At 41.0% G+C, this 26,332-nt stretch overlaps 1 protein-coding gene across 1 annotated transcript in view; it reads left to right on the top strand.

Moving 5' to 3' along the window:
* The window catches only part of met (MET proto-oncogene, receptor tyrosine kinase), an 81,069-nt gene that overhangs the window by 1,535 nt on the left and 53,202 nt on the right, over positions 1-26,332 (top strand). Inside the window, 1 exon segment of the mRNA XM_051952650.1 lies at positions 251-1,451. Coding sequence (XP_051808610.1) covers positions 252-1,451 — 1,200 coding nt within the window. The 5' untranslated portion in view covers position 251.

Consider the following 26,332-nt stretch of genomic DNA (forward strand, 5'->3'; position numbering starts at 1 on the left):
GGAGTGTGAGCACATTCACTGTCTGTGGCGAAGTGAGCAAACCCTGGCTTTACTCCATGACACAGTTCTATTTATGAGTCTAAAAAAGGGATTCCAGTGCTCGTCTTGTTTCTCGTCTGAAGTCTCTAATCAGCACACTAAAATTCACACTCCAGACAACTGAGTTATCTGTGATGAATGTTTTAGTTCTCTTTGTTGCAGCTGGCAAGTTTTACTAACTCATTTCTTATGTCTTTTAATTTTGGAACAGGATGAATCTCCGTTTGCTTCATGCCATCATGTTGCTGTGGGCCTTGTGCCCCAGTGTGGAGGGCCAGTGTGATAAATCAACCGAAACAACCAAACTCAACCTGTCGGTTACCTACGAACTCCCAACATTCATTGCAGACTTCCCAATCCAGAACATGGTTATGCTGGATGGGATCATCTATGTCGGTGCTGTGAACAGAATCTACGCCCTCTCCCCCAACCTTACGAAGCTGTCAGAGTACCACACAGGCCCACTGCTTGCCAACGAGACTTGTGACCAGAAACTGACAACAACCGGCAATAGTGGCAGGGTGGACAATCACAACATTGCCTTAGTGGTGGAGAACATTTACGACAAGGGGCTGTACAGCTGTGGCTCAGCAGATAATGGTGTCTGCCGCCGTCACGTCCTGGATGATGACATCAGCCCCAAAACTGTAGATGAAGAAGTCTCCTGCTTCGCTGACAGGGTGAGGCAAAGCAGGGGTCACCCCAGCGACTCAGATGTTGTCGTCAGCCCCTCTGGATCTCAGGTGCTCAACGTGGAGAGCAACGTCATCAAGTTTTTTGTTGGGAACTCAGAGATCCCAGACCCAGGACACATATCCGGCAACGGAACTCATCCCCACACCATTTCTGTGCGGAAGATGAAGACAAGCCAAAATGGTTTCACTTTCTTCTCCAACTCCTCACACATGGACCTGATTCCATCTCTCCGTGGAAACTACTACCTGCGTTACGTTTATTCCTTCCACAGTGGCCCCTTCACCTACTTCCTCACCGTGCAGCAGGTCAGTAAGGACTCTCAGGCCTACCACACCCGCATCGTCCGCATGTGCTCCTCAGACCTAGTGATTCGACGCTATATCGAAATGCCCCTTGAGTGCATCAGCACCGATAAGAGGCGGCGACGCTCGGCAGAAGATGTGAAGGTGTTCAACATCCTGCAGGCAGCACATGTCACCAAGGTGGGCAATGATGTGGAACTGCAGAAGCAGCTGAAGGTGGAGGAGGGTGATGACGTGCTGTTTGCCGCCTTTGCCCGGGGAAAGCCAAACTCACCGGAACCGACCGCAAACTCAGCTGTGTGCGTCATGTCGCTGAAGCACATCAACAACATGTTCAAGATGTACATGCAGAGGTGCGGCACAGTCGAGCCATATCACTTCACTGGATCAGACAGGAAGTCCTGCTACAATGTGGTAAGAGCTGGGAGGGGCTGTGTCTTACTGTGCAGGTTTAGCCATAGTAGAAGTCCCAATTTGCATTTGCATTTTTGGAAAGCAAATGCAAATGTAGTTTTTTTCCTTAACTGTCAAACAAGGCGCAACACATGGAAATGTATTGAAAAATATTTGTTTTGCAAATTTCCTGTTTTTTCCTTGTTGTTTTTACAGTTTTTTAACCATTTTTGATCAAACTCTATGAAATCGATATATGGCAAAACAAGTATCTTATTGACTGATCCAACTGTTTATGTCTCCGTCTGGACTGATATATCTCTTGACTGGTTTGAGTCTGAGCCTTATTTATATTGATTCAGCTCAAATATTTATCATTACTGTTTTTGAGATTGAATAAAATGCAAGTTCCTGCTGCTCCGTTAAATGTGGACTTCTGGTATGGCTACTGCTGCATTCATATGTACTTTTATGGCACTTTTTATGAGGAGAGTGATTTCTGCTGGTTTGAGCATCATCATGATGTAGTTTTACGATGTTCTACAGACACATAAAACAAGCACAAGCTTCTACCAATCATCTGCTGTGTATGCATGGCTTAGTTTTTATCTTTTGGAGTTATAGGCTGTGGTTGTTTATCTGATGCAGGCAGTTTGGTTTGTTGGCTTGAGAGACTGGTTCACTGTGACTGGGTGGTCTCGGGTTCACACAGGCACTGCGTCCACTTTGCCCTTGTCTAAGTGTCCTTGAGCAAGACACTGAAGCATGACCACCTCCTGACTCTGACCTGTGACCTGTCTGGTTGAGGGTGTACATGCATGTCAATCTCTCAAGTGCACATATAGAAAAATTATGATAATAGTGTTTCTTAAATCTGTTCTGAAAATCTATAAATGCCTGATTTATATGCACTTATAACTTGCCAGTGGACTGATTACTGCCTGTATACATTGCTTTCTGTTGGTCAGTCGAACTGATTCATTGTTTTGGCTTTGTCCTGCAGCATACTGGATACAAAATGAAAGAATGACTGAGGTGAAAGTGCTGACCTTCAGCTGTAATTTGAGGTTGTTTATGTCCATATTTGGTGAACAGTGCACAACTTGTTGTCTTTTCTTTATACAAAGTCCTCCAAAGTGTCAGGACGATGGTTCTAAAAATTCACAGACAGCAACCAAGAAGCTTTATAATGTCAAATAGCTGAATGTTCTTGAATGGCTCGGTTAACTGACCTGAGTCCAGCTGATCATGTGCTTCACTTGCTTAGGAGAAAGGAGGTGTTAAAAAAAAAAACCCAGAAAGAATCAGAAAATGAGAAAAGGTTACAGTTCAGACCTTGTAGAAAAATGAAAAATACCTGAAGGTATCTGTACTGAACCCTCATACATTTATTGACCATTATTGACCATTACTTTCTTTTAGTTTATTTTGATTTGTCCTTTACATTTTGGCCTCCTAACAGTTTATTCACTGCTAATCTGATGTGGATAGAAAGACCTTCAAATGAATACTTAATTTCAAATCCAATATAATGTAGAGGTTCCCCTCCCCCAGTGCAGCATAGTTGTTGGTCTACTGGGATTTTCTGCTTCACTTCTTTCTTCCAATGCATCAACAACGACCCGATCAATCGGCTGAATCACCTGATCAATAATGACATGAAGTTAACTGCAGACCACCCTGCCAAAGGGTCTGTCAGTAAGTGTACTAGAGCTGCCCCCTCTGTGACTTCATCTTTACTTAAGCTCAGCATCAGTCAGTACTGTATATCACCAGTCAGGCTCAGGATTACCTCGGTCTCCTCAATGTTTTATCCAGTGAATAGGTTGTCGGAGGGCAAGCACGTACAGGAGGAATGTCGGAGTCATGTGGAAACACCCAGCACTCTGCTGAGGAAGACTCATGTCAAAACACTGGGTGTGTGAGTGTTACTAGGGATTTTTTTTATTATATTAGCCTTAATAGTAAGAAAATAATTGTTGCCATACGCTTGACTGCGAACCATTAGCATGGTCCACAACACTGCAGGTAAAAAGCATTTCAGACTGAACATTTTTCAAATTTTGTCTAAGTTTTAAATGTTTTGCTAACTAGTCTCCTAAGTGTTAGAAATTTCTGTTGTTGTTTTTTTTTTATCAATACGGACATTGATTGGGGACTGCACAGTGTTTCAGTGGTTTACATTGTTGTCTCTCAGCTAGAAGATCCCCGGTTCATGTCCTGCCCTGGGCCTGCATTGGATTTTCTCAGGGTTCTCTGGCTTCCTCCCAAAGTCCAAAAACATGCTGAGGTTAAGCTGAGGTCATACTAAATTGCAGGTGTGAATGTGAGTGTGATTGTTTCTCTCTCTATGTAGTCCTGTGATACACTGGTGGCCCGTCCAAGGTGTCCCCTGTCTTCACCCTAAGTCAGCTGGGTTAGACTCCAGCCCCCCGCAACCCAAATGAGGATAAAGCGGTGTATAGATAATAGATGGATGGATGGACATCCATCGGTTTCCATTCATTTTTGCAGGACATGTTGCTTGAGTGGCGTAATCGATTCCAGTAAACGAGTCTGCAAGTCTGCATAGAATCCTGTTGAGTTCAGACTAAACCAAGACCGTTATGTTTACTTTCAGTTTTTATTACTACTGACTACATCCTTGAAGCTTAGCAAACATGATTAACACAATGACTTCAACATGAAGCATTAGCAAAGCCATGTTTTTGAATATTCAAAACCTAAATTGTTAAGAGCAATGTTTTTATCACTTTCTGTCATGCACTGCCTCTTTTCTTAGCCAGTTAACTGTACTAGTCCATAATTGGCATCAATGACACTTATATGTAACTTGGGCATATTTGAGGATGTACTACTAGAGCAACAGATATAAAATAAGCACAGACTTTCTCAACAAAACATTGTCCAATAGCTCTACAATTGGTCAAAAACTGTACAGGGTGCCTTTAACTTCTGTCATTATCAAAAGGCAACAAAGGATTTTGTGATGTAGTTTTGTAAATAAACTGCACAACCATGCAACTATAATGTATCATGAGCTAAATTTATTGACACGTGAAATAGACAATAATTGTTTACACAACTCATGCAAATTTCAAGAATCTACAAATGTTTATTGTACTTTATAGAAAATAATGGAAAGCAATGCTTGTATGGAAAGGCAAAAACCCATGTATTTTCATTACTTTGCAAAAGTGTCCAGTGTGCATGATTTGATGCTAAGAGAGCATAACTTGCAGACACACTGCCTGGCCCTTTAAATTCAAGGGTGACATGCGGTTTAGCTTTGAAAACAGATCCAAATCAGCTTTGCAAATACATGTAAATATGTGGTGGGTGAATATTTGGATACATCAGTGCGGTCCTGACAGCTATCATCATTGCAGATCCACAGGGGAAAGTGAGGAATGCTATAAGCAAGGGGGGTTCGGGGGCAGCGCATATCTGCCTCTCAGCGAGCCGTGATGAATGACTCGGGGATAACAGGGCATCAGCAGCTGGGCGGAAGATGATCCTCCCGACCCGCTGTGGCAGTCGGCCATGATGGGAAGGCATCTTCCCTGCTCCCCTCGACCCCCACCTGTTACCAGCACCTGTGGGAAAGTGGAAGTCGCATCAGTAAAACCAAAGAGCCTCTCTGTTTGGGGTGATGCTTCATTGGTGTGATCTTTTTATTGACTTTTGTTAGCACCATGTCACGCTTTTACAAAAATAAGTGTAAAAAGTTAGAGCCTGTTCACACAGTAACACGCAACTTATAAGAAACCCTATTAAACTCTGTATGTTTCAGTGGGAAAATGCAACTTGCCATTTGGCAGCGTGAGTGCTGTGAATTTGTCTTTTTTGTCGCGAAGTGGCAGAAAAAAGTGATCTAACCTTTGAAACCCACAGAACAAACCACAGCCCTTCTGACGCTTAGCACCTTTGGTGAGCAGATGTGAAAAGTTTTCTCTGATGTAATGCTTAACAGTGAAGAAATCTGAAATGTGCAAAAGTCAGAAGCACTTATCTGCTGTAAACTGATAACTCACACAGCCTGTTGAGCTACTGTGAACAAGATCAAAGTAAAAACCTTTCTGAAGCAAATCAAACAACCCGCGCTCTCTCACCTCCACACTGTTTAACAGGAGTTGCATTGTAGCGAGTGACAAACACCGAGCCCACCTTTTTCTCTCCTAAACCCCCAAACAGTAATTGTCTGCTTCCACTTCTTGACAGTGACTGGCTGCATATAAACTGCTGTTTTGATCACTCTGAGTGAGAGTGTACTGTTCCATTATTAGACATTCTTTCCTCTTGACTCACTTGATTACAGGGTGACATCAGTTTTGCTGGAGGTACAGGAGCATCTCTGCGCTGTATAATTATCATAGGACTGCTTCTGTTTCTCTTTATGATACTGTGCAGAGTTTTGATGTGTCTTGATTTAACTTTAAATTTTTTTCTTTAAATTGCTAACTTCGTTCTTTTGCATATACGAAACTGTTTTCAATCATTGGTCCCTGTTAAGCTACCCCTGACACACCCTCACCACCAGCATTCACTTCTTTTTCTGCAGAAACAATTAGTACAAAAATCCACTGTTTCAAAATATTTCCATTTCATCGTCGGTGACGCAGCAGGTCAAGTGCTCAGTCGCTGCTGCCAAAAGAGCTTTTACCTTTTGTGAAGCTGTTTTCCAATCCCTCTTTTATTGCTGACAGCCTTGCTTGTCTCCTCCTGTCCTCAGCTGCCAAGAAACAAGCTGTAATGACAAAAGGCCATTGAACAACTGCCCACCTGATGCTCGTGCAGTGAGCTTGGAGTGGAATGATCTAATCATAGCTCCACTTAATAGATTTATGACTTGTATCCAGTGGCATATGGCAGGTAGACTCTCTGTTATTGTGAGGTTTGGGTGAGATAAGGGTGGCCATAAATCCATAAATGTTGTAAACACTTGGAGGATACATACTCAGACACACAAAAGGGTATTTTAGTCGTTTGCACCACCAAACTGTGTTTCGCTGATGGAAAAGTCCCAATGGGGATCTGGATGAGGTTGAAAGCTCACTGTAAGAGCATGTTTGAAGTTTTTAAGTGGTGGTTGTCAGCTCAGACGTGCCTCTTAACTCCAGTTTAGGGAGCAAGATATGATACATGTTGTAATGACGAGTGGCTCTCTTTTCAGCTGTCTATGTGAGAGAGCAAATCTGCTTTTATTTTTGCTTCTGCAGGATCATTTCTGTCTTCAGGCTCCTCTCCGTTGCATGAAAAGCTTAAAACTGAAGAAATAATTGCTAAACTTCACCACGAGACAACAAGCTACTAATGATTGCTGTGCATTAATATTAAAATATTGATGTTTTGATGGAATCTCTATTCATAGAGGTTGAGGTACTTAGTAGCAGTTCCAAATTAGAAGGGCTCAGTTGCTCTAGTTGTTGATTTCAGCAAAAAAAACCAAACTGTTATTTAACAGTTGAACTGATAATGAATCCAATCATTTAGTCACAAAAGACAAACTAAAACAGGTTTTTAAGTACTGCATGAACCATTCTTGTACTTCTAACTAAATACCAAAATCTAACCTTAACCAATGTTTTTGTTGGCAAAATATGTCAGTAGCTCTCCACCACTCAGAGAAATTTACAGATATCAAAAGCACGCTTCAAACTATTGATCTGACCCCAAGAACGTGCCGTGTCCTTAAAGCATGGCTTTGAAAACAGATGTGTAAAGCCATTTTCCTGGATAATATAGTGTGCAGAGCCATAGCAGGAACGCCTGGCACCCATTCCCATAAGTTTATCGACAGAGCAGGAACATTTGAGACAAGAAATAAAGAACAGCCACATTCGGGGTCAAAATTATCATCGGATTAGCATTGATTTGGAAAACCCACCAAATGCTGATTGCTTTTAAATTGAATCTTTGGCCTGATTGATTATAGTGTGTGTAATATAATTCTAGCAGGGAGATGCTTCTGACCGACAGCCATTTTAATTAGCTCGCCTGTTTTAATGAACAAGTTTTAAACGTGGCTTGAAAAAAATGCCAAACAAGCAGCCACACAGGCTCTATGGCTTTATTAATGTGAGAGAATAAACATCTATCTATGTGACTTAAAGGACAGAGTGCCTTTGCCAGTTATTTGGTCTCTAGATGAGATGTGATTTCATTACATTTGCACATAAGAAATTTGCGTCCACGTGCCATTTGTAGTCCAGTTGAGAATCAAATATATGCAAATATTACCTGCTAGTGCTGATTGATGAATCATGTTTTTATCATATGAACATACACAATAATCACATCATAAAACACTACATGGAATTTGACACAAAAAAATCCTTTTATTAACACATGCCATGCATTCACTCGATTTGGCCAATCTGATGCAGACCCAGCTTCCCTCAGATTAATGTGTGCCACCTGCCAGGTTTCTAGAGGGAAATGTCAAGATGTTTTTGTTCAGTTTCGAAGAAAATATTTAAACAGGAGCAGCTTTTGCCTGGTAGTATGTATTAGGACTGGGACTTTAATGCGTTAATTTCCATTAATTAATTGCAGAAAAAATAATGTGTTAAAAAAATATAACGCATTTAATCGCACCTTTCTCAGTTACCTAATTTCTGGCACTCCGGTAACACTGATGCACACTCCAGCCTGATAGGTGGTGGTAATGCACCTAAAGTCTTTTTACCAGCCACGAAGCTTGTTGGCGGAAAGTTTTTTTTTTTTTAAACTTCCCAATGTCAGCTTGGATAAAAGCATAGTTGTGTCCAAATTGTGCAACAAAGAGTTTAATTAACTTCAAGCCAACGGTATCACCTCAATGCAAAACACGTCGCTGTTAGCACCAGAGCTAACTTTAACTACGACAGTCCTGGCACCAGCAAACGGTGTGGCCATCCTATAATAGAACACTTTAGAAGACATTGGAAGTGCTTGAGTTTACAAAAAGTCTTAAATGATTGAATATAATCACTATAATTGCACTTTGAGTTTACAGTAATCTGTGAATGTAGTAGTCAAATGAAAAATGCACAGATAAATGTATAATTTCACGTATATGTCTATTCTTTGATTCAGTCGTCAACCAAAACTTATTTGAAGTGAAAAACTTTGGTCCCTGTGTCAGATATTGCAGTTAATCACGACTGACTGATTACAAAGCCTCTAATTAATTAGATAATTTTTTTATCATGTCCCACCACTAGCTAGATCTACTGCTGATATTTAGTTTTAGTTATCGTTCTTCTGTTCTCTGAGTATTTGTGTTGTGCGCAATGTTGCACCTTATTTTACACGTGAAGTCTTAATTGAAGTGCTTGCAGATTGAACATCTTAAAGGGATTTTCAACAAACTAAATGCGAAGAGTTTGCTTACAAATCACTTTTGAAAGCAACAGTTTTCAGAATTTTACAGAATGAGCAAAGAAAGAAAAGAAGCAGCAATTTAAAAAAAAATTAAACTGCAAAATACAAATTCATCACGCCAAGAAAACACCACATAGAAAATATGTAGGAACGTATAACGAAATGTTCGTTATTACTTCTTCAGATATGAATGAGTTTGCATCAGTTGCCTTGCAGCTAAAAGACTATAAATGTTGTGTTTCGAAGGTTAAAATTAACATCTACTCCTGTGGTTGGAGGTTTGTTGTAATGTGACAGCAATTACTGATCAATCATCAGTTTGAGCATTCTTGATGTTTCATATGTTTGTTGTAGTTTTCCACTGATATAATGGAAGCTTCAGGTGATTAGACCCACAGCTGTCTGACAATAGATGGACTTAATGCTGCAAATCTCTCATTCGTGCTGCTGATTCAGTGGACTCTGTCACGGTTTTCAGCCCCGCATGCCCGAGCCTGCTCATGGCATCACTAAGCTGGTATTTGTACGTTTGAACCAGATATATATGCATGAACCAGATGTGCAGAACAGTATGCTTTATGTGAGCTGGTGTACAGAGCATCAACAGCAGAGTCACGAAGAAAATATTTTCTAGAGTTGCTTCTCCTCTCATAGAAAATGTATAAGATTTGCTGCTGTGCCGCATTTTGGCAGAATGTTTTGTTCCTGTGACATTCCCATCTTATTTTGGAAATCTGGATCATATTTCTATGAGCTGTTTGTCTCGGTTTATTAGGTACCATTAGACTAAAACCATATATAAACATTTGCCACTATTGGCAGCCAGAACATGCATTATCAGTCACTGAAAATCTACTGTTTTCTTTACAAGCTGTGGTGGATTTAACTCTCAAAGTATTTTCCATTTCACTTGCAAGACAGACATGTGACAGGTGTCCACATGTACACAGAGGAGAGAATAGGCATTAGTAGAATTAGAGTCAGAATTTCCCCCAGTTACTGAGGGTGTTTTGATGCTGCAGAAAACTGTACTCGCTGATACCTTGACTTTCTTCGCAATTTCTCTGTAGGAGAGACCTACATTTTTAAGCGTTATGATGATGTGTCTTTCTTCTATTGTTAATTGCTTTTTTCTTGCCATTTTTATAGCAACACATTACTTTTTCCAGTACAGTACTGTTCAAATAATGCTCTCAAGGGCATGGTGCCACGGTGTGTTCGAACACCATTTTTATGCAGACAGAGGGGGTTGTAAGTAATCAAGAAAAGTTGGGACACCTGTAGGATTTGGTAGCACCAAATTTCAAGGCTTGATCAACCTCCAATGCTGCAGAACAGCTTTAAGTTGTTAAACCCATTTCTTGTTCCCTGAAAAAAGCCTTTTTGTATAAATCTGCAAATGTACTTTGTTTTTCAGTTTTGGGTAACCATACCTTTTTTAACCTCTGGCAGTTCACCACTTACCTTTGTACCATTTCAAGCTATTCATTGGACTCAAACTACTTGAATTTCAATACAGAAAATGTAATACAGCATTGAGAAATAGAATTCCAAAATGAAGTTTAGAAAGTACATAACATAAGAGAGTGCTTGGAGTAAAGAATATGGTGTAGAAACTTCAAAATTGTTACAAAATTTGTTGTTTTTGAATCTTCCTATGTGATGGAGGAAGGAAATTATCCATCAGATGATGTTATTCACACAAGAAGCAGTTCACATGATACAGAGCAATAACTTCCTTTACAAATTTTCTGTTACCACGGATGTCGCAAACGGTGTCTCACATGCCCGAGCCTGTACATGCCATCACAAAGCCGGGTGAAGAACCCAGCGCCGCTCTCAGCAGGCGGGCACATCTCTAACAGGAATCAACAAAAGAATGAAAATACGATGTTCTTGTCCCATCCTGTCCATGTCATTTCACCCTTCTTCTTTCTTCATACTGATAAAAAAAAAAAGACTGTGTGAGTGCTTGTAATGAGAGTGAGATTAGATCTGGTGTGTTTCAGGAACCTGCATTTATCTCCTGACACACGTGTTAACACAGATGTTCAGATGTGCATGTGTGTGCACACGCAGGTATGTACACAGCAGAGGTAGACACATACACTACCGTTCAAAAGTTTGGGGTCACCCAGGCAATGTCATGTTTTCCATGAAAACTCACACTTTTATTCATGTGCTAACATAATGACACAAGGGTTTTCTAATCATCAGTTAGCCTTTCAACACCATTGGCTAACACAATGTACCATTAAAACACAGGAGTGATGGTTGCTGGAAATTGACTTCAGTGCCTCTATGTAGACATTCAGTTAAAAATCATCAGTTTCCAGCTGGAATAGTCATTTACCACATTAACAATGTCTAGATGATACTGTATTTCTGATTTATTTAATGTTATCTTAATTGAAAAAAACATTTTTCTTTCAAAAATGCGGACATTACTAAGTGATCCCAAACCTTTGTATGCTGGTTTGTTGACAGATCAGCTGATCACAACCGCAGAAAATCTGTGTCAAAAAAAGCAAATACACTTTATTAGATTATTCTTAATATTGATAAATTGATCTCAACACTGACAGAAGACTTGACAATCAGTGGAGTCTGTACTTTAGGCCAAATCAAACACTCACTAATTGCAGTTAATCACATACTGTAAAACAACCAACTCCCATGTGTTCAAGGATTTTAGGAGACTGTGATTTGAATTTAGAACTATTTTTTTTGACGTTATATGAAGCAAACAGTTAACTGAGAAAATAATAAAGAGATTAATTGATGATCAAAATAATCAGTAGGCCGTATCAGTGAGTATGTCTGCTCCGCTGCTGTCCGTGTATTGTATCGTCTTTGAAATTACTACGTTCGTACATTCTGATGATGAAGATGAGATGGAGATGATCTCAGAGAGCGCTGGCAACTGTGTGCCCTCCACCCCTGGACTCTCAGGTGGGCTGTTGCGTCACCTGACAGCCGTGTTCAGGCAGGTTTTTTTTTTGCAAAAGTAGAGGTTTGGTCAGCACCCACATCCAGGCAGAAAAAACACACACAAATGTACATGGAGTGTATCTAATGTCATGGCTTACAAAAGCTTCCCGTTGATATAACCTAACCTTGAAGCGGTGCCAATCATGACAACCCACAGGTTGTGCTTCAGTGGATCATTAATATCCATCAATACTTGACTAATGATCACCTAACAGAACAAAAAACAACATATTTTGATAATATTTCGAGATTAAACTGCCATGGAAAGATTGCAGCAAGCTTATTTCAGCACTACCCATCCATCTCAGTAGCACCAGGTGACTGGGAGTCTGCTCATGTCTGCAGGCATTTCCTGGTGATTTTCTACATGATTCACATTCACTCGATGTCAGTGTTTAGTTTTGAATCTGCAGAGTTAATTATTAGCCCAGGAGTTCAGTTTCTTGTTTTGCTGGAAAGTTGGAAGTGTGTGCAACTCCTTTTGCATAGACTTTTGTATGCACATCTTATCTTTGTTCCCTAGATAAAGAGTGGCGTAGTAAATGTGCAAACTGTCAGTGCTTGCAAGCTGTCTTCCAAGAAGCAGGAGGGCAAATTACTACCAACAAAACATCATCCAAACACTGTTAAATTTAGGCCACAGCTGTTAAGATTTTATTGCTAACTACCACTCTGTCAGATAAACAATAATCACTTATAGTTTTTTTTTTCCTTTCTGCTCATGTCTATTTAGCTTCTCAAATGTGGTGTTGCATTTCTTTCCTTTATATAATTTGAAATAGAATAGTTTGGGGGGTAACTGTGTTAGTGGGACAAAACATCTCCTGAAAATGGAGCATTCTCTTAGCTTTTAGTTTGCTTTCTGGTTGTTATAATCATCTTTTTCCACACTGATTTACAGGATCAGCTTTTCTTATTCAGTAGTAAAAGAAGCTTTGTATGCAGTGCCACCCTTTTCTCTTTTGCTTGTAAGCCCCATTTTCTCAGTCATCAACAAACATGCTGTCATATTTGGATTCCAACCAAAGGTTCAGTGTTTTTATAAACATGCCATTAAATATCAAGATTCTATATGTCTTGTGCATTTTTTCACCAAAATTCAATCTGATGTATTTGATGTCTTTGGAAATTTTAGGGTGTTGTCTAGAGTTTTAAGCTTTACTTCTATACTTTTGACTGTTTTAACAAGGTTTGAATGCACAGCACAAGCTTGTAATGACTAACCCACAGGTGGAACGTTGTTATGGGGTCAGAGTATTGACCGGAGTGTTGGAGGTAAATTTTTTTCATTTATTGTCTTCTCTTCCTCAAGACTCTATAAACTGCTTTAAGAACATTTTGTTTCAAAATCATCTTTTTTAATTTTGGTGATTTTAGAAATCCATCATTTGCTGTGGTTGGCTGATACAGCACTGCAGGAAATGCTTCCTGCCAATTCCACAAAGTGTTCTGGTGATCATTGTGTCCGAGTCATATTTTTCTGTTTTGACACTGTGTTGCAAATTAGATATTTTCCTCAAATACCAGCCTGCTGACTGTTTCATCTCTGATTTGATTTCTTAAATGCTTCTCTTACCAGCATGGAGTCACTTGCCAACAGTGCCAGAAGCCATTCATGATACACTTGTTTAGTGTCAAATATGGAGGAGCTTTGCTCCGCTGAGCTTATGAGTCAAGGCCCCCGAGCTATTTCCTAATCAGCTGCATGCCTCCTACTCTTCCATTTCACCACATGGTGATATCCTGCTCTCAACTGAAATGAGGCATGTGGATGGTTATCTGTCAGCCCCCGTGCTCTAAATGAAGGACCCAAAGCAATCTCCTTTCCTCCTGCTGCTGTCCTTAGCAGCGGCCTCACCTCGACCCCAGATCATTCTACTTCCTTGGCTCTGGCTCCTCCAAGCTTTGTCATAAGGTCTGAGTCTGCCCCTTTGAAACGCTCATAATCACAAAGTTCACTAGAGCAGCAAATGATCCCAGCAGGCCTGCAACTACAAAAACTGGGAAGACAGAAATGAAAGCTTACCTCATCTCCATATTTCTCAAGCTTTAGGGGTTGTTGTAGTGAGTAGACAGACAGAAACAAGCCAGATCATGCCGGAGATGGACGTTATCGCAAATCAGTTGATCTAAAGTGAAAATCAGAGCATGTGACAGAAGGTTGCCTACCTGACCAAAGAGAGTAACCTGGGTTCAGAGACAGGAGGAACCGTACATCCGACCCCCAACCTGTTCAACTTAAGGCCCTTTTGAACCACAGCCTCCCCCTGCATACATGTTGTCATTTACCTGCTGACGCCACATTCAAAACCTGAGTACATGCATGGAAAAAGAGGTTAACTCTCAATAAGACCAAAGCCAACTGCAGAAAGTTTGAGGGAAGAGATGGCACATCTAAAAAGTTTTTCAACCCTTTAAGTTTCTTTTGCTCTGGATGAACTGTTGAATTTCCTTTATCAGGTATTTCAACAGGCGTCCTGAGCACACAGATAGCCCAATAAAGTAACCTACACTTTTTAACCAAATGGAAGTGGACACCATGTCATTCCACAGGAAGGTCCCACCTCAGATGAGGACTAATCCCCCCATTCCATTCAACCAATAATCCTCCTCACACAATGCAAGCAGGGGATTGTGCCCCAATGTGTGCTCAAGTAATGGAGGCAAATGGAGAACACACCCTCCACCCCATCTCTGTGTCCGCGCACTTGTATGGCTTTTATCACCCTGCTGCGCTCCCAAACAATGCACCACAAACAGAGGGGCTATCTAGTCAATCCCTGGGACACTGAGATATTGTCTCCACAGGCTTTGATCTTATCCTCCTCATCTGTGATCCTGGCTTGAATCATAAAGCGGGAGGAAATAAGCTCACACCTGAGAGGGCTGAGTGGCTTTTCTGGGAAATGAGTAGTGCGTTTTACGGTTAAAAGCCTGGTTTTGTCAGCAGCTGGACTTTGCCAAGATTGCTTTGAGGATTTTGGTTTAAAGAGACCTAAAAATAGATTGAAGGCTGCTTTTCTAAAACTGTTATTAGCTATAATTAGTTTTAAAGGGACACAGCATTATTCTTCGTTAGGTTTGCAAACCTGACCAAATTGCTGTGTTTATTGTTTTGAGAAAAAATTTATATTAGTTTGCGTCACACACCTTCCAGTCTGCGCATTTTTCAAAGTGAAATATGGAATCAAGCCCTCATCATAAAGTCAGTGTGCTGAGATCCTCCCGTTCGGAGCATTAAAAATTCTGGCTTCAGGTCTGGCAGCTCAGTAAGTGAGTACAAGCAGATGCAGCAAAATTATTCAGAGCCCGATCCCTGAAGATCTCTCATATATATATATATGTGTGTGTGTGTGTGTGTGTGTGTGTGTGTGTGTGTGTGTGTGTGTGTGTGTGTGTGTGTGTGTGTGTGTGTGTGTGTATGTGTGTGTGTGTGTACAAGTGGGTGAGAAGGAGGTTGAGCAACACTGCAGAGTCTGATGGCAACTTCCAGGAGTTTTACAAGTGTGAAAAAGTAGCACAATGATGCATTGTTGCACTCTCGGCCAGCTCTCTGAGGACAGAGCGATGCTGATTTGTCTTTTGCATCATGCAGTCTCGAGACTCTGAAGTGCACAAATGGCTGCCACCTGCAAGCTGTCAACTCATGCTGTGAAATATTTTATGGTGGCTCCATAAAGATCTGCTTCCATTTAAAAAAAACGTGTCTGTTTTCAGATGCTTTTTGATGAGGTTTGCGCTGTGGTTCAGTGTGATCTCTTGATTGTTGTAGCTCTGTCATTTTCATGCAAAGCAGCTGAAATGTTGCATTTTCTTTCCTGTCAATTGGTGGAGAGAAACAAATATGAAAGGCCGTGCAGCTGAGCAATACAAGACACATTCTCTGTGAAGAACTTTTGCCTCAATGTTGTCTGCCACATCCCAGATTCCTCTTGCGCTGTCGCGTCGCTCTGCTGTCGTATTTGTTTGGTTCTCTTCATCTGGCTCTGATCTGAGCTCTGCTATGAGTACGAGCATGGCGTTTCTGCCAGCGTTGCGCCTGCCAGTAATCTCATCTCATCTAGGACCATGCTGAGATGAGGAGGCCCGTGTGTTCAGACCTTATGTTGACCCTCGGTTGATAAGCCGTCTTGCTGCTGAAATGCAGGCCGGTGCTGTTTACAACCTGAGGTTATCTGGCTTCTCCTCAACGACTGCTGCTGGGCTGCAGCCTTCCAGCTGCTGTTTTGCTGTCTGCCCAATGGATGAGCAAGAACCCTGCTGCCTTTAAGATAGAAGCTCACCTCTTAAATCTGAAAAAAAAAAAGAGAAGCAGAGAGAGCCACTTATAGTCATGAATGTTCTATTCTCTAAATGATAGCAAGAAGGCCTGAGGAGCTGTTTTTGGCAATATCTGCTCACAGGGAAATTTTCACTGTGAAGATTCTGCCAAGTGTCTGCACCGGTGGATGGATCTGATTATTTCAGACTGCTTGGAAGCAGGAATTTCAGAAAAAAAAGAGATCTGGATGAATAAGTTCGCGAAATGTCAGCATGTATCTTTTAAAAACTTGCGTTTATGTTCCCACTTTGAAATGAATGTAGGTCTTCTCAGCATAGAGAGCCAATGGTTTTGACATTTTTAAGTGAAGCTGCTGAGCATGTGCATGGCAGAACAGCTGCACTTTTAACCCCCCCCCCCAACTCCAGTAATCAATGGGAAAGGGTAATGCTAATGCTAATAAAGTCATGCGGACAGATGATTGGTGCTAACTCCCCAAAGCAGCCTCGACACTAAATCACCCTCCCCTCTACGTTCATGTGTTTCTGTTATTAAGAGCACATGTAGGAATGGCAGCAGCTTCAGTAAATACGACCGATCGCTCCCCTCAGCTGTCAGATTGGAGATCGATGTGACCTCAGAAAGACATTAATGCTCTAAAATAAAGTCCTGAGTGAGTAACGTTCAGGCTGAAAAAGCAAGGCGTGATGTGATGTTCATTTGCACCCCAAAATTACGCTGCATCATTGTTCATTTAGTTAGAGTGCAGTCAGAAAGTATTAGGACACAGCGTTCACAGTTGTACACATCCATATTCATCCACATTATACTTGTCGGCCTTTTTACCCTGAGGGACTTCATATAAAAAGCACTGCAGTACCTACAACATTAATTTGGGGCAAATGTAAACTTTCTCAGATTACCACAACCATATTTTCTCATGTACCTGCAGATCTACTGTAGACATTCAGGCACTTTTGGTTTATTTGTCTTGGTTTTCAGATGCCTGCCTGCACTCCAGTACATTAGAGGTAAATGAAGTTCTGTTTGTGCTGCTCACACTGAAAATGCCAATCACTGTAAAAACTTAAACAGTAATGTCTTACATAGAAATTTTCTGTATGTTTTCTTCTCACGGCAAAGACAGGACTTCTCTGGTTTTCAGTGGTGAAAGGTCACAAACAAAATGGACATTGCATATTTCAAATTTAAATACGGTTTGATTTTTCCATCATGAGAAAAGATGAGCTTTGCTATGTGTACTGATCCTTTAAAGCTGAGCACTTAAATGTCAAAGTCACTGTTCGAGATGGGTTTTATAGCAGAAAAAATTACCAAAGTAAAATGCTTCATTTCAGTCAATATGGATAATTATTAAATATTTTTTAATTACTATTTTTAACATAGACAAGCAGAACATAGGTTCTGTCCGAATTTAACCACTTTAGCCTATTATCAAGGTACGCTGATAATAGTTCTATTAACACAACAAGGAAAAGCACACTACCAAATGCATTTACACATATCAAAAAAAAAAATATTGATAAAGGAATCATCTCATCTTGATAGACATTTAAAAAAGAAAACAAGTCAAACCCGGAGGTGCAGAGAGGGCGACCAGAACATCCATATGATGTACATTTTGTCATCTCTCAAAATTTCGTGTGAGTGTTCAGATGGTCTGTGTAGTGATTAAGCTACTAGGTGGATAGTGCACATGCTCATGGCAGCAGTGTCCATCCATCCATTCTCTATACACCGCTTTATTCTCATTAGGGTTGCGGGAGTGCTGGAGCCTATCTCAGCTGACTCGGGCAAAGGCAGGAGACACCCTGGACAGGTCGCTAGTCTGTCGCAGGGCTACGTATACAGACAAACAATCACACTCACATTCACACCTACGGGCAATTTAGAGTACTCAATTAACCTCAGTATATTTTTGGACTGTGGGAGGAAGCCGGAGTGCCTGGAGAAAACCCACGCATGCACAGAGAGAACATGCAAACTCCTGGCAGCAGTGTGCATATGCAAAATGCATCTATCTATCCATCTACACTACTGCGGCGGAGAGGCTCAAGAATGGTGAAGATCTCTCAGGTCTTCACCATTCTGAGCCTCTCCGCGACTCTGTGGACGGTCATCTGGCTGATGTTCAGCTGTTTGGCTACGTCAGACTTGTTGTGGCCAGCACGAAGGAGAGCAGATATCTCAACTCTTTTGACTTCCATCTTGATAGAACTTCACCGGAGAACAAATTTGTATTAATGACACCTGCCTATAAGGCAGAACTTTTAGTTTGTTTAACGGAATTTTTCACTCCGACATGTAAACGTCTCTAAAGATCATGAAACTGAGTGTAACAGAACTTTTGCAAAGTACAGTAGATGGGTAATAGCCACTGTTATCAGGCAGAAAGGTCCCTACCACAGCATCCTCACAGCAGATGTCACAAATATCGATGTGACCTCAGTATTTAAACAAATAAAAGTCAGGGAGGAAAGTATAAGTCCAGTAGGAGTGTTTTACTGTATGTTTCATGTGGAAACTGCAAGCCAAGCATGACTAGCCACGTTTATAAGGTGTAATGTATCTCATATGTCTGAAACTTTTATGAAACACCTAGGATCGGAGCTGCATGGATGTTACCTCATATCAGTCATGAGTGGAAAAAGGGCCCATCTGGTATGTAAATACACTGAAATTGGCTTCTAAGGATAATTTTAGAAACTCTTCCATGTGAATACCTTCTTTCTTGATATCTCGTCTGTGAATGCAAGAATGTATGAAGGGGTTGACCAATTTAATTCCCTTTGATCTGCAGACTGTCACTTTAGCTACTGTGTCAGTCTGACCGAAATGTATATTTGCAGCACGGCTCTGGAAAGCTCATCTGAAAAATGTCCTGTTGCCTTTTTGGAGGAATCAAAGAAGACCTCAGACAGCAGAAATAGTGTCTTTTGGCCCCCAGATCGCCGAACTCAGCAGTCCATCATTTTTCCCCTTGTTTTGAATCACATAAATCTCTGAGAAGAAGGGGAGGAAAATATGTTGATACTTGCAGGGAAAGACGTTGCTGTGTCAAGGAGAGGTGAAAAATCGTCCTTAACTGTGTTCTCAGAGATGATATTTTAGTCTTTCATTGGAGGCAGAGGAGACAGAGGATGCAGGATCATCAGTCACCCAGCCAGGTTTCATACAGTTAAGGTGATTTAGTAGCGCTGAGAGACTGGAAGCTGTATTGTTCCTTTGTGGGAGAAGCCAGAAGAGCACACACAACCACACACATAGCAGATTATTATTTAGAATGAACTGTGTGTGTGTGTGTGTGTGGAGGTAAAGGAAATAGAAGAAAAAGAGAGGAAGGTGGTTTGTGGAGAGAAGAATTGAGGGAGGACGAGGGGCAGAATTGAACTCAGGGCCGACCAGACAGAGAGGCTTTAAGACACTAACATTTTCCAAACAATACGATGTTATTTTCAGTATTTGGGCTAAACAAGAGCGTATCCTTCTGGCTGTGGCGTGTGAGAATTTTTGGTCAGGAAGAGTTTTGTGCAGGAACTGATCTGTTTGACATATTTGAAAAATAAGAAAAATGATCGTGTCATCTTCCCTCACTCCTTTCCTGCTCCAAAACAGTTTCCCCTCAAGCCTCAGAAGTTGTCATGAAATAAGCATGACCTCTGAAATGCAAATTATATGTTGTGTGCATGAATAATGCAAAGGCTGCATTCCTTCACAGGAAAACATTTCATCGTAAACACCATCATTTTGTGTGGAATGGTCAGCTGACTGTTTGGACAACTTTAAGGACTTTGGTTGAGGAAGTGCTTCGGCAATGTGCAGTCTACTGACTTCCTTTTAACTCCAGAGTCCTGTGTCCTTAAAGCACGAGATGGATTATAATGTTTAAGTAGATCTGACGGTTCCAAAGGGATGTGCCTATTTAGAATTTTTTATGTCAGCAGAAGCTCATTAAAATCCAAACTGACACAGAGAGAGAGTAAATGAAGGCGAGCTAGTACTGTTGTAATGTGGTTAAATGTGGTCACATTTTTGGAGATGTTGGGTCTAGATTTAGTACAAGGGCGAGGCAAGCCTGAAAACAAAATGCTACAATTATCACATCTGGTTGTAACAGAGGTGTGAAATAGGATCTTAACATTAGCTCAGCAATTCTGACAGTATTTTGGAAATGAAAATGCAGTCTTTGGCAGTTTCTTTCATCTGTTTATGAAAAGAATTGATATCGAGATAATAACTGTGATAGAAAAAGAAAGAAACAAGGAAAGTACTCAGAGAGCGCACTACTCCACCAAGGCTGTTCAGTCTTTGTATCGTATTCAGCGGATAAAATCTTATAAAAAAATCGAGCAAAAAATGAGCACAGGCGTATGTTATGCATGTGTACGTTATGTACGGATACCGAATTACATGACCTAAATATGACGCGACTGCAGTTAATTGATGGGACTTGGAAACACCCCCACAATTTAATCAATTGTTCCTTGTATGATTTCCGGCAGATAAGTCCCAGTCGATTTGCAGTAGGATCGCAATCATGTGATCGTCAGCAGGCAGCTGGGAGCATTCAGTTCTTGTCATAGCTACAGTGATGCCGTGCCGGCCACTGTCTTGCAATGGGAAGTCCTTAACAATCAGTTCTTGTCATAGCAACAGTGATGCCGTGCCGGCCACTGTCTTGCAATGGGAAGTCCTTAACAAATCTGTGGATCCAGACCATCAGCCGCATCACTGCCACAATCTAATCAGGTGGTCCTTGTGTCTTTTCTGACCTTCCCTAAAAATTTCATCCAAATCTGTGCATTTTTGAGTAATGTTGTGCACAGAAGGAAGGAAGGAAGGAAGGAAGGAAGGAAGGAAGGAAGGAAGGAAGGATTCCCATATGCCGATCTACACATAACTCCACCGTGTTCCTTGGTGGAGTAAAAATCTATCCATATCATCTGGTTAAGTGTCCTGGGGTGCCCACTGGACTCTGTGATGGAGGTGGGCAAGAGGAGGATGTTTTCCAACCTCTCATCCATCATGGACAACAGCTCCCACCCACTGCACCGGACTGTAGTGGAGCTGAGCAGCTCCTTTAGCACGAGACTCAGACACCCTCAGTGCAAGAAGGAGCGCTACCGCAGGTCCTTCATCCCCACTGCCATCAGACTGTATAACACTACTGTGTAGTTGTTATTATGTGCAATATCTTATTTTATAACAATGTATATAAGAAAAGTTTTCTATCCTTCGATGTGTATATTTTTACTATTTTACCATTTCTTACTATCTTTATTATCTTGTACTTGCGCCTTTCGTGACTTTTTGCACCCCTCTGTTTGTTCCTAAGAGCTCTGTAATGGTAAATTTCTCCTTTGTGAGATCAATAAAGTCTATCTTATCTTATCTTATCTTATCTTATCTTATCTTATCTTATCTTAATAGGTACGCACCAGTCTGCTACATGAACAGTTACATTGTCTGTCATGTAGAACGCAGACACCCAGGCATGTAGCATCTGTCTGTTACTGTGATTATTCCTGAGAGGTATGGAGCACAATGCAGGGGCATAGCACAGGATTTCTGGAGAATTTAGAACTTAGAGCTGTGTTTGGCATCAATGGAAAGCACGTATAATTGAAAGCCTTTCAGTGACTACCTTAATTACAACTCCTTCACTGATGAATTATAAAGATGTGGATGATGCAGGAGGAGTGTTTGCACTGTGGCCAGTATTTGCAGTCACCCTCAGATGTAAATGTTGACTGGTCAAATTGGTGTCTTTTACTAATGTAGGACATTGTGTGACATCCAGCTTTTCCCAGTCTATATACACACGTGGACAAAATTGTTGGTACCCCTCAGTTAAAGAAGGAAAAACCCACAATTCTCACTGAAATCACTTGAAACTCACAAAAGTAACAATAAATAAAAATTTATTGAAAATTAAATAATCAAAAACAGCCATTACTTTTGAATTGTTGATTAACATAATTATTTAAAAAAACAAACTAATGAAACAGGCCTGGCCAAAAATGATGGTACCTCTATAAAAGATTGAAAACTATTTGACCAGAGTGACATGATTAACTCAGGTGTGTCATTTAATTGACATCACAGGTGTTTCCAAACTCATAATCAGTCAGTCTGCCTATTTAAAGGGAGACAAGTAGTCACCCTGCTGTTTGGTGAAAAGGTGTGTACCACACTGAACATGGACAACAGAAAGCGAAGGAGAGAATTGTCCCAGGACATCCGAAAAAAATTATAGACAAACATCTTAAAGGTAAAGGCTATAAGACCATCTCTAAACAGCTTGAAGTTCCTGTGACAACAGTGGCTCATATTATTCAGAAGTTCAAGACCCACGGGACAGTAGCCAACCTCCCTGGACGTGGCCGCAAGAGGAAAATTGATGACAAATTGAAGAGACGGATCGTTGGAATTGTATCCAAAGAGCCCAGAGCAACCTCCAAAGAAATTAAAGGTGAACTCCAAGGCCAAGGTACATCAGTGTCAGATCGCACCATTCGTCGTTGTTTGAGCCAAAGTGGACTTCATGGGAGACGACCAAGGAGGACACCACTGCTGAAAAAAAACTCATAAAAAAGCCAGACTGGAATTTGCAAAAATGCATGTTGACAAGCCACAAAGCTTCTGGGAGAATGTCCTTTGGACAGATGAGACCAAACTGGAGCTTTTTGGTAAGGCACATCAACTCTATGTTCATAGACTCAAAAAGCAAGCATACGAAGAAAAGAACACTGTCCCTACGGTGAAACATGGAGGAGGCTCAGTAATGTTTTGGGGCTGCTTTGCTGCATCTGGCACAGGGTGTCTTGAAAGTGTGCAAGGTACGATGAAATCTGAAGACAATCAAGGCATTCTGGAGAGAAATGTGCTGCCTAGTGTCAGAAAGCTTGGTCTCAGTCGCAGGTCATGGGTCTTCCAACAGGACAACGATCCAAAACACACAGCCAAAAACACCCAAGAATGGCTGAGAGAAAAGCGTTGGACTATTCTAAAGTGGCCTTCTATGAGCCCAGATCTGAATCCCATTGAACATATGTGGAAGGAGCTGAAACATGCCATTTGGAGAAGACACCCATCAAACCTGAGACAACTGGAGCTGTTTGCTCATGAGGAGTGGGCCAAAATACCTGTTGACAGCTGCAGAACGCTCATTGACAAATACAGAAATCGTTTAATTGCAGTGATTGCCTCAAAAGGTTGTGCAACAAAATATTAAGTTATGGGTACCATCATTTTTGTCCAGCCCTATTTCATTAGTTTGTTTTTTAAAATAATTATGTTAATCAACAATTCAAAAGTGATGGCTGATTTTGATTATTTAATTTTCAATAAATTTTTATTTATTGTTACTTTTGTGAGTTTCAAGTGATTTCAGTGAGAATTGTGGGTTTTTCCTTCTTTAACTGAGGGGTACCAACAATTTTGTCCACGTGTGTACAACCCAATAATTTGTGAAAGTGGTCCTCCGCTTTTACAGGCACACAGCTGAGTGACTTCAGTGTAGCAGTGCAAATAAATATTATGAATGCATAGAATTTATCCAAGACTATGAGGGGAGGATGTGAAATATAAAGTCAAAAATGAAGAGGGCCTTGAACAGAGCTCTGAGGTACTCCATATTTGACAAAGAACATAGTGAAGTGGTATTATTATAACAAACACATTTTCAGAGAAATACAAAAGTCTGTAGGAAGAGAAACGTCATGAACCACTTTAGTAGGTGCAGTTTCAAAAGTGACACTTAAAGCAGATTGAAAAGGCACAAAGAGATTAGTGAGGCTAAGATACCCGAACACTTTGGTATGGTTGATAATCCAAAACATTAGGTTTGGAGTCAAATCAACTTTACTGATTTCCACTTTAGCTGTAGGAAATGAAGATAGATTGTGCAATATACTGTCTGTCTCCAGCACAGGAAGAAAATGATTACCTTGAAGGTTAAAACACTGCATTGCTAATTTTAGGGAAGAAAATTTAGTGTGAGAACTGTGTCTGTTTGCCTTTACTGTAAATATAATTATCTCATTCTTCAGACACTGAGGAAACTTCAGAGCAGTTGCTGCTTGCAGCCTCAGAGGTTGGCAAATGACAGTCATGGAATTTTACATGAAGGATGTCTTTTGGAAAGCAGCGATTTTAGAACTCTCCAGTTTGCTGCACTCAAACAGGCACAGTAAGCGACAGCATGATGCCATTTTCAGAACAGTGTCTGTTTTGAAAAACACTCATATTTGCTAAATGACTAAATGAATCCAAAATCTCAAATTTTATGCCCCACAGAGTGTCCATTATCTGTGAATCTAACAGCCTGTATGCTGTGAAACATCAGAAGAAATAGGAGGTTAACTAAATATGTTTAAATGTGTCTTAATCTGTCAATTTGAAAAACTAGAATAGCTTTTGTTCTCAAATGTTTTTTTTTCTCTAGGTGTCCAGTTTTGGAATCAGATGTGTCAAATGGCTTTGAAATAGTGTGAAATTTTTCCACTGTCTCATTAACAGTCTTTATCTGTTAGACTAAACACTGTGCAATGATTACAAAATGATATATCACTATCATTAGTCCTTCACCACAAGCTGTACAACAACAGTAGCTGTCCAGATTTAGTAAAAAAGTTAAATGTGTCCCTACAGTCTGCTTCAGTTTGTTATGATGCTATTTTACTATAATCATCACATATTCTCCCTGTCTTCTGTTGGACCTCTTTATGTGTGAGGCCATTTTCTGCCCATGGCCATGCCCACCTCGGGGCTCCATTATAAACAAAGCTGTAGTCCTGCCTGGCCAGCTGCACTATAAGCGCCAGGGTCCGTGTTCGCCTTATTGTCTGCCTCTCACTCCCTTAACTGTCCCCAACACCCTGACGCTCCTCTACAACACACACATGCATGCAAGCACACGTTAACACATGACTGCATGTGCCACCTGTGTATTCAGACACACACACCATGGTTATTACGGCTACTGAGAGTCAGGTTGCAGAGTATCGTGCGCAGAGTCCAGGTGGAGTACTGTAATGTGTGACCCACGCTACTGCAACAATACCCTCCCCCCAACACACACACATGCACAAGCACAACCATGGGCCCATATGTGCTTGAACATTCCTCTGCATTTCACTTTCTCTCAAAAATGCATTTCCACACACCCCGACGACAACTAAACCACCCTGCAGTCTGGAGTGCACAATTGCACAAGCGATCTGCAGGTCAGAGGTCTGTTATTCCAGTGAGAGCGCCAGCTGAGCGGCCTGCAATGAGACAGACTCCATGGGTTTGTGCATGTGTGTAAGTCTGCTAACTCGGGGCTAAGCCTCCGCAACACAATGTGTATTTTTGTACATTAGCACAAGCGCCTTTACCCTATTTTTGCACTGCACAGTTCGGATCCAAAGCCTCCTATGCCAGTAACCCAGTCCATGGTTTATAGTTCAGGCATTAGTGTGTCGATTCACACAGGACCCAGGGGCCACAGTGAGAGTATGAAAACGACATTAGGCTACGTGGATCACCTTTCACCCCCCCTTTTGACTCTACTGAGCAGTGCCGCAGGCTTTGGGAGCTCCACAACACCGAAACCCTATCGCAGGGCCGTTGTGTTGGGGACAATGGCTCCTGGTTAAGTGCGGGGCAAAAGGTGTATAATATCTCACGTATGTGCCCCATGGTGCCTGTTCTACGGCTGAAAGACACGCTCACAAAATGGCTTGAAAGATGTAGAACATCAGGAGCACTTGCTAACACCATAAATCTTCCTCAAGATGAATGTAGTAGAAACATAAAAATTTGCCTTAAATTTAAGTTGAGCTTCTAATGAAATCATGGGGTTATTGATCAGTGAAACTTTACTAGTGAAACTATATACTGTCAGAAAAAACCTTGTTTCGCTATCAGTGCTAAAGCTGCAGAGAAAAGATGTCTTGTCAGCTATTAAAATGAAACTGCATGTCAGAGAAAAGTGGACATGATTATTATTTTGATTTCAAGGAGGTCGGGCTGGACCATCTAGCACAAAAATCTTTACTGATAAAATGTTTCCTTTCAGTCCATATTGATAATTACTGAGACCTACTAAGCCCAGGAATAACAGGCTCACGTATATAAGTACAAAAAAAAGGGGGGGATGGTTAGCAATTCTTCTGCAACTTGATGGCAACACCTTTGACCAATCACACTTGAAGCACTTTTGCACTTACTACAGGTTTTTCCTTATGTCTGAATTCTTGCTTGTGTTGTATGTCACTTT

This window comes from Acanthochromis polyacanthus, chromosome 8, assembly GCF_021347895.1.
Source record: "Acanthochromis polyacanthus isolate Apoly-LR-REF ecotype Palm Island chromosome 8, KAUST_Apoly_ChrSc, whole genome shotgun sequence".
Taxonomy (NCBI): Eukaryota; Metazoa; Chordata; class Actinopteri; family Pomacentridae; genus Acanthochromis; species Acanthochromis polyacanthus.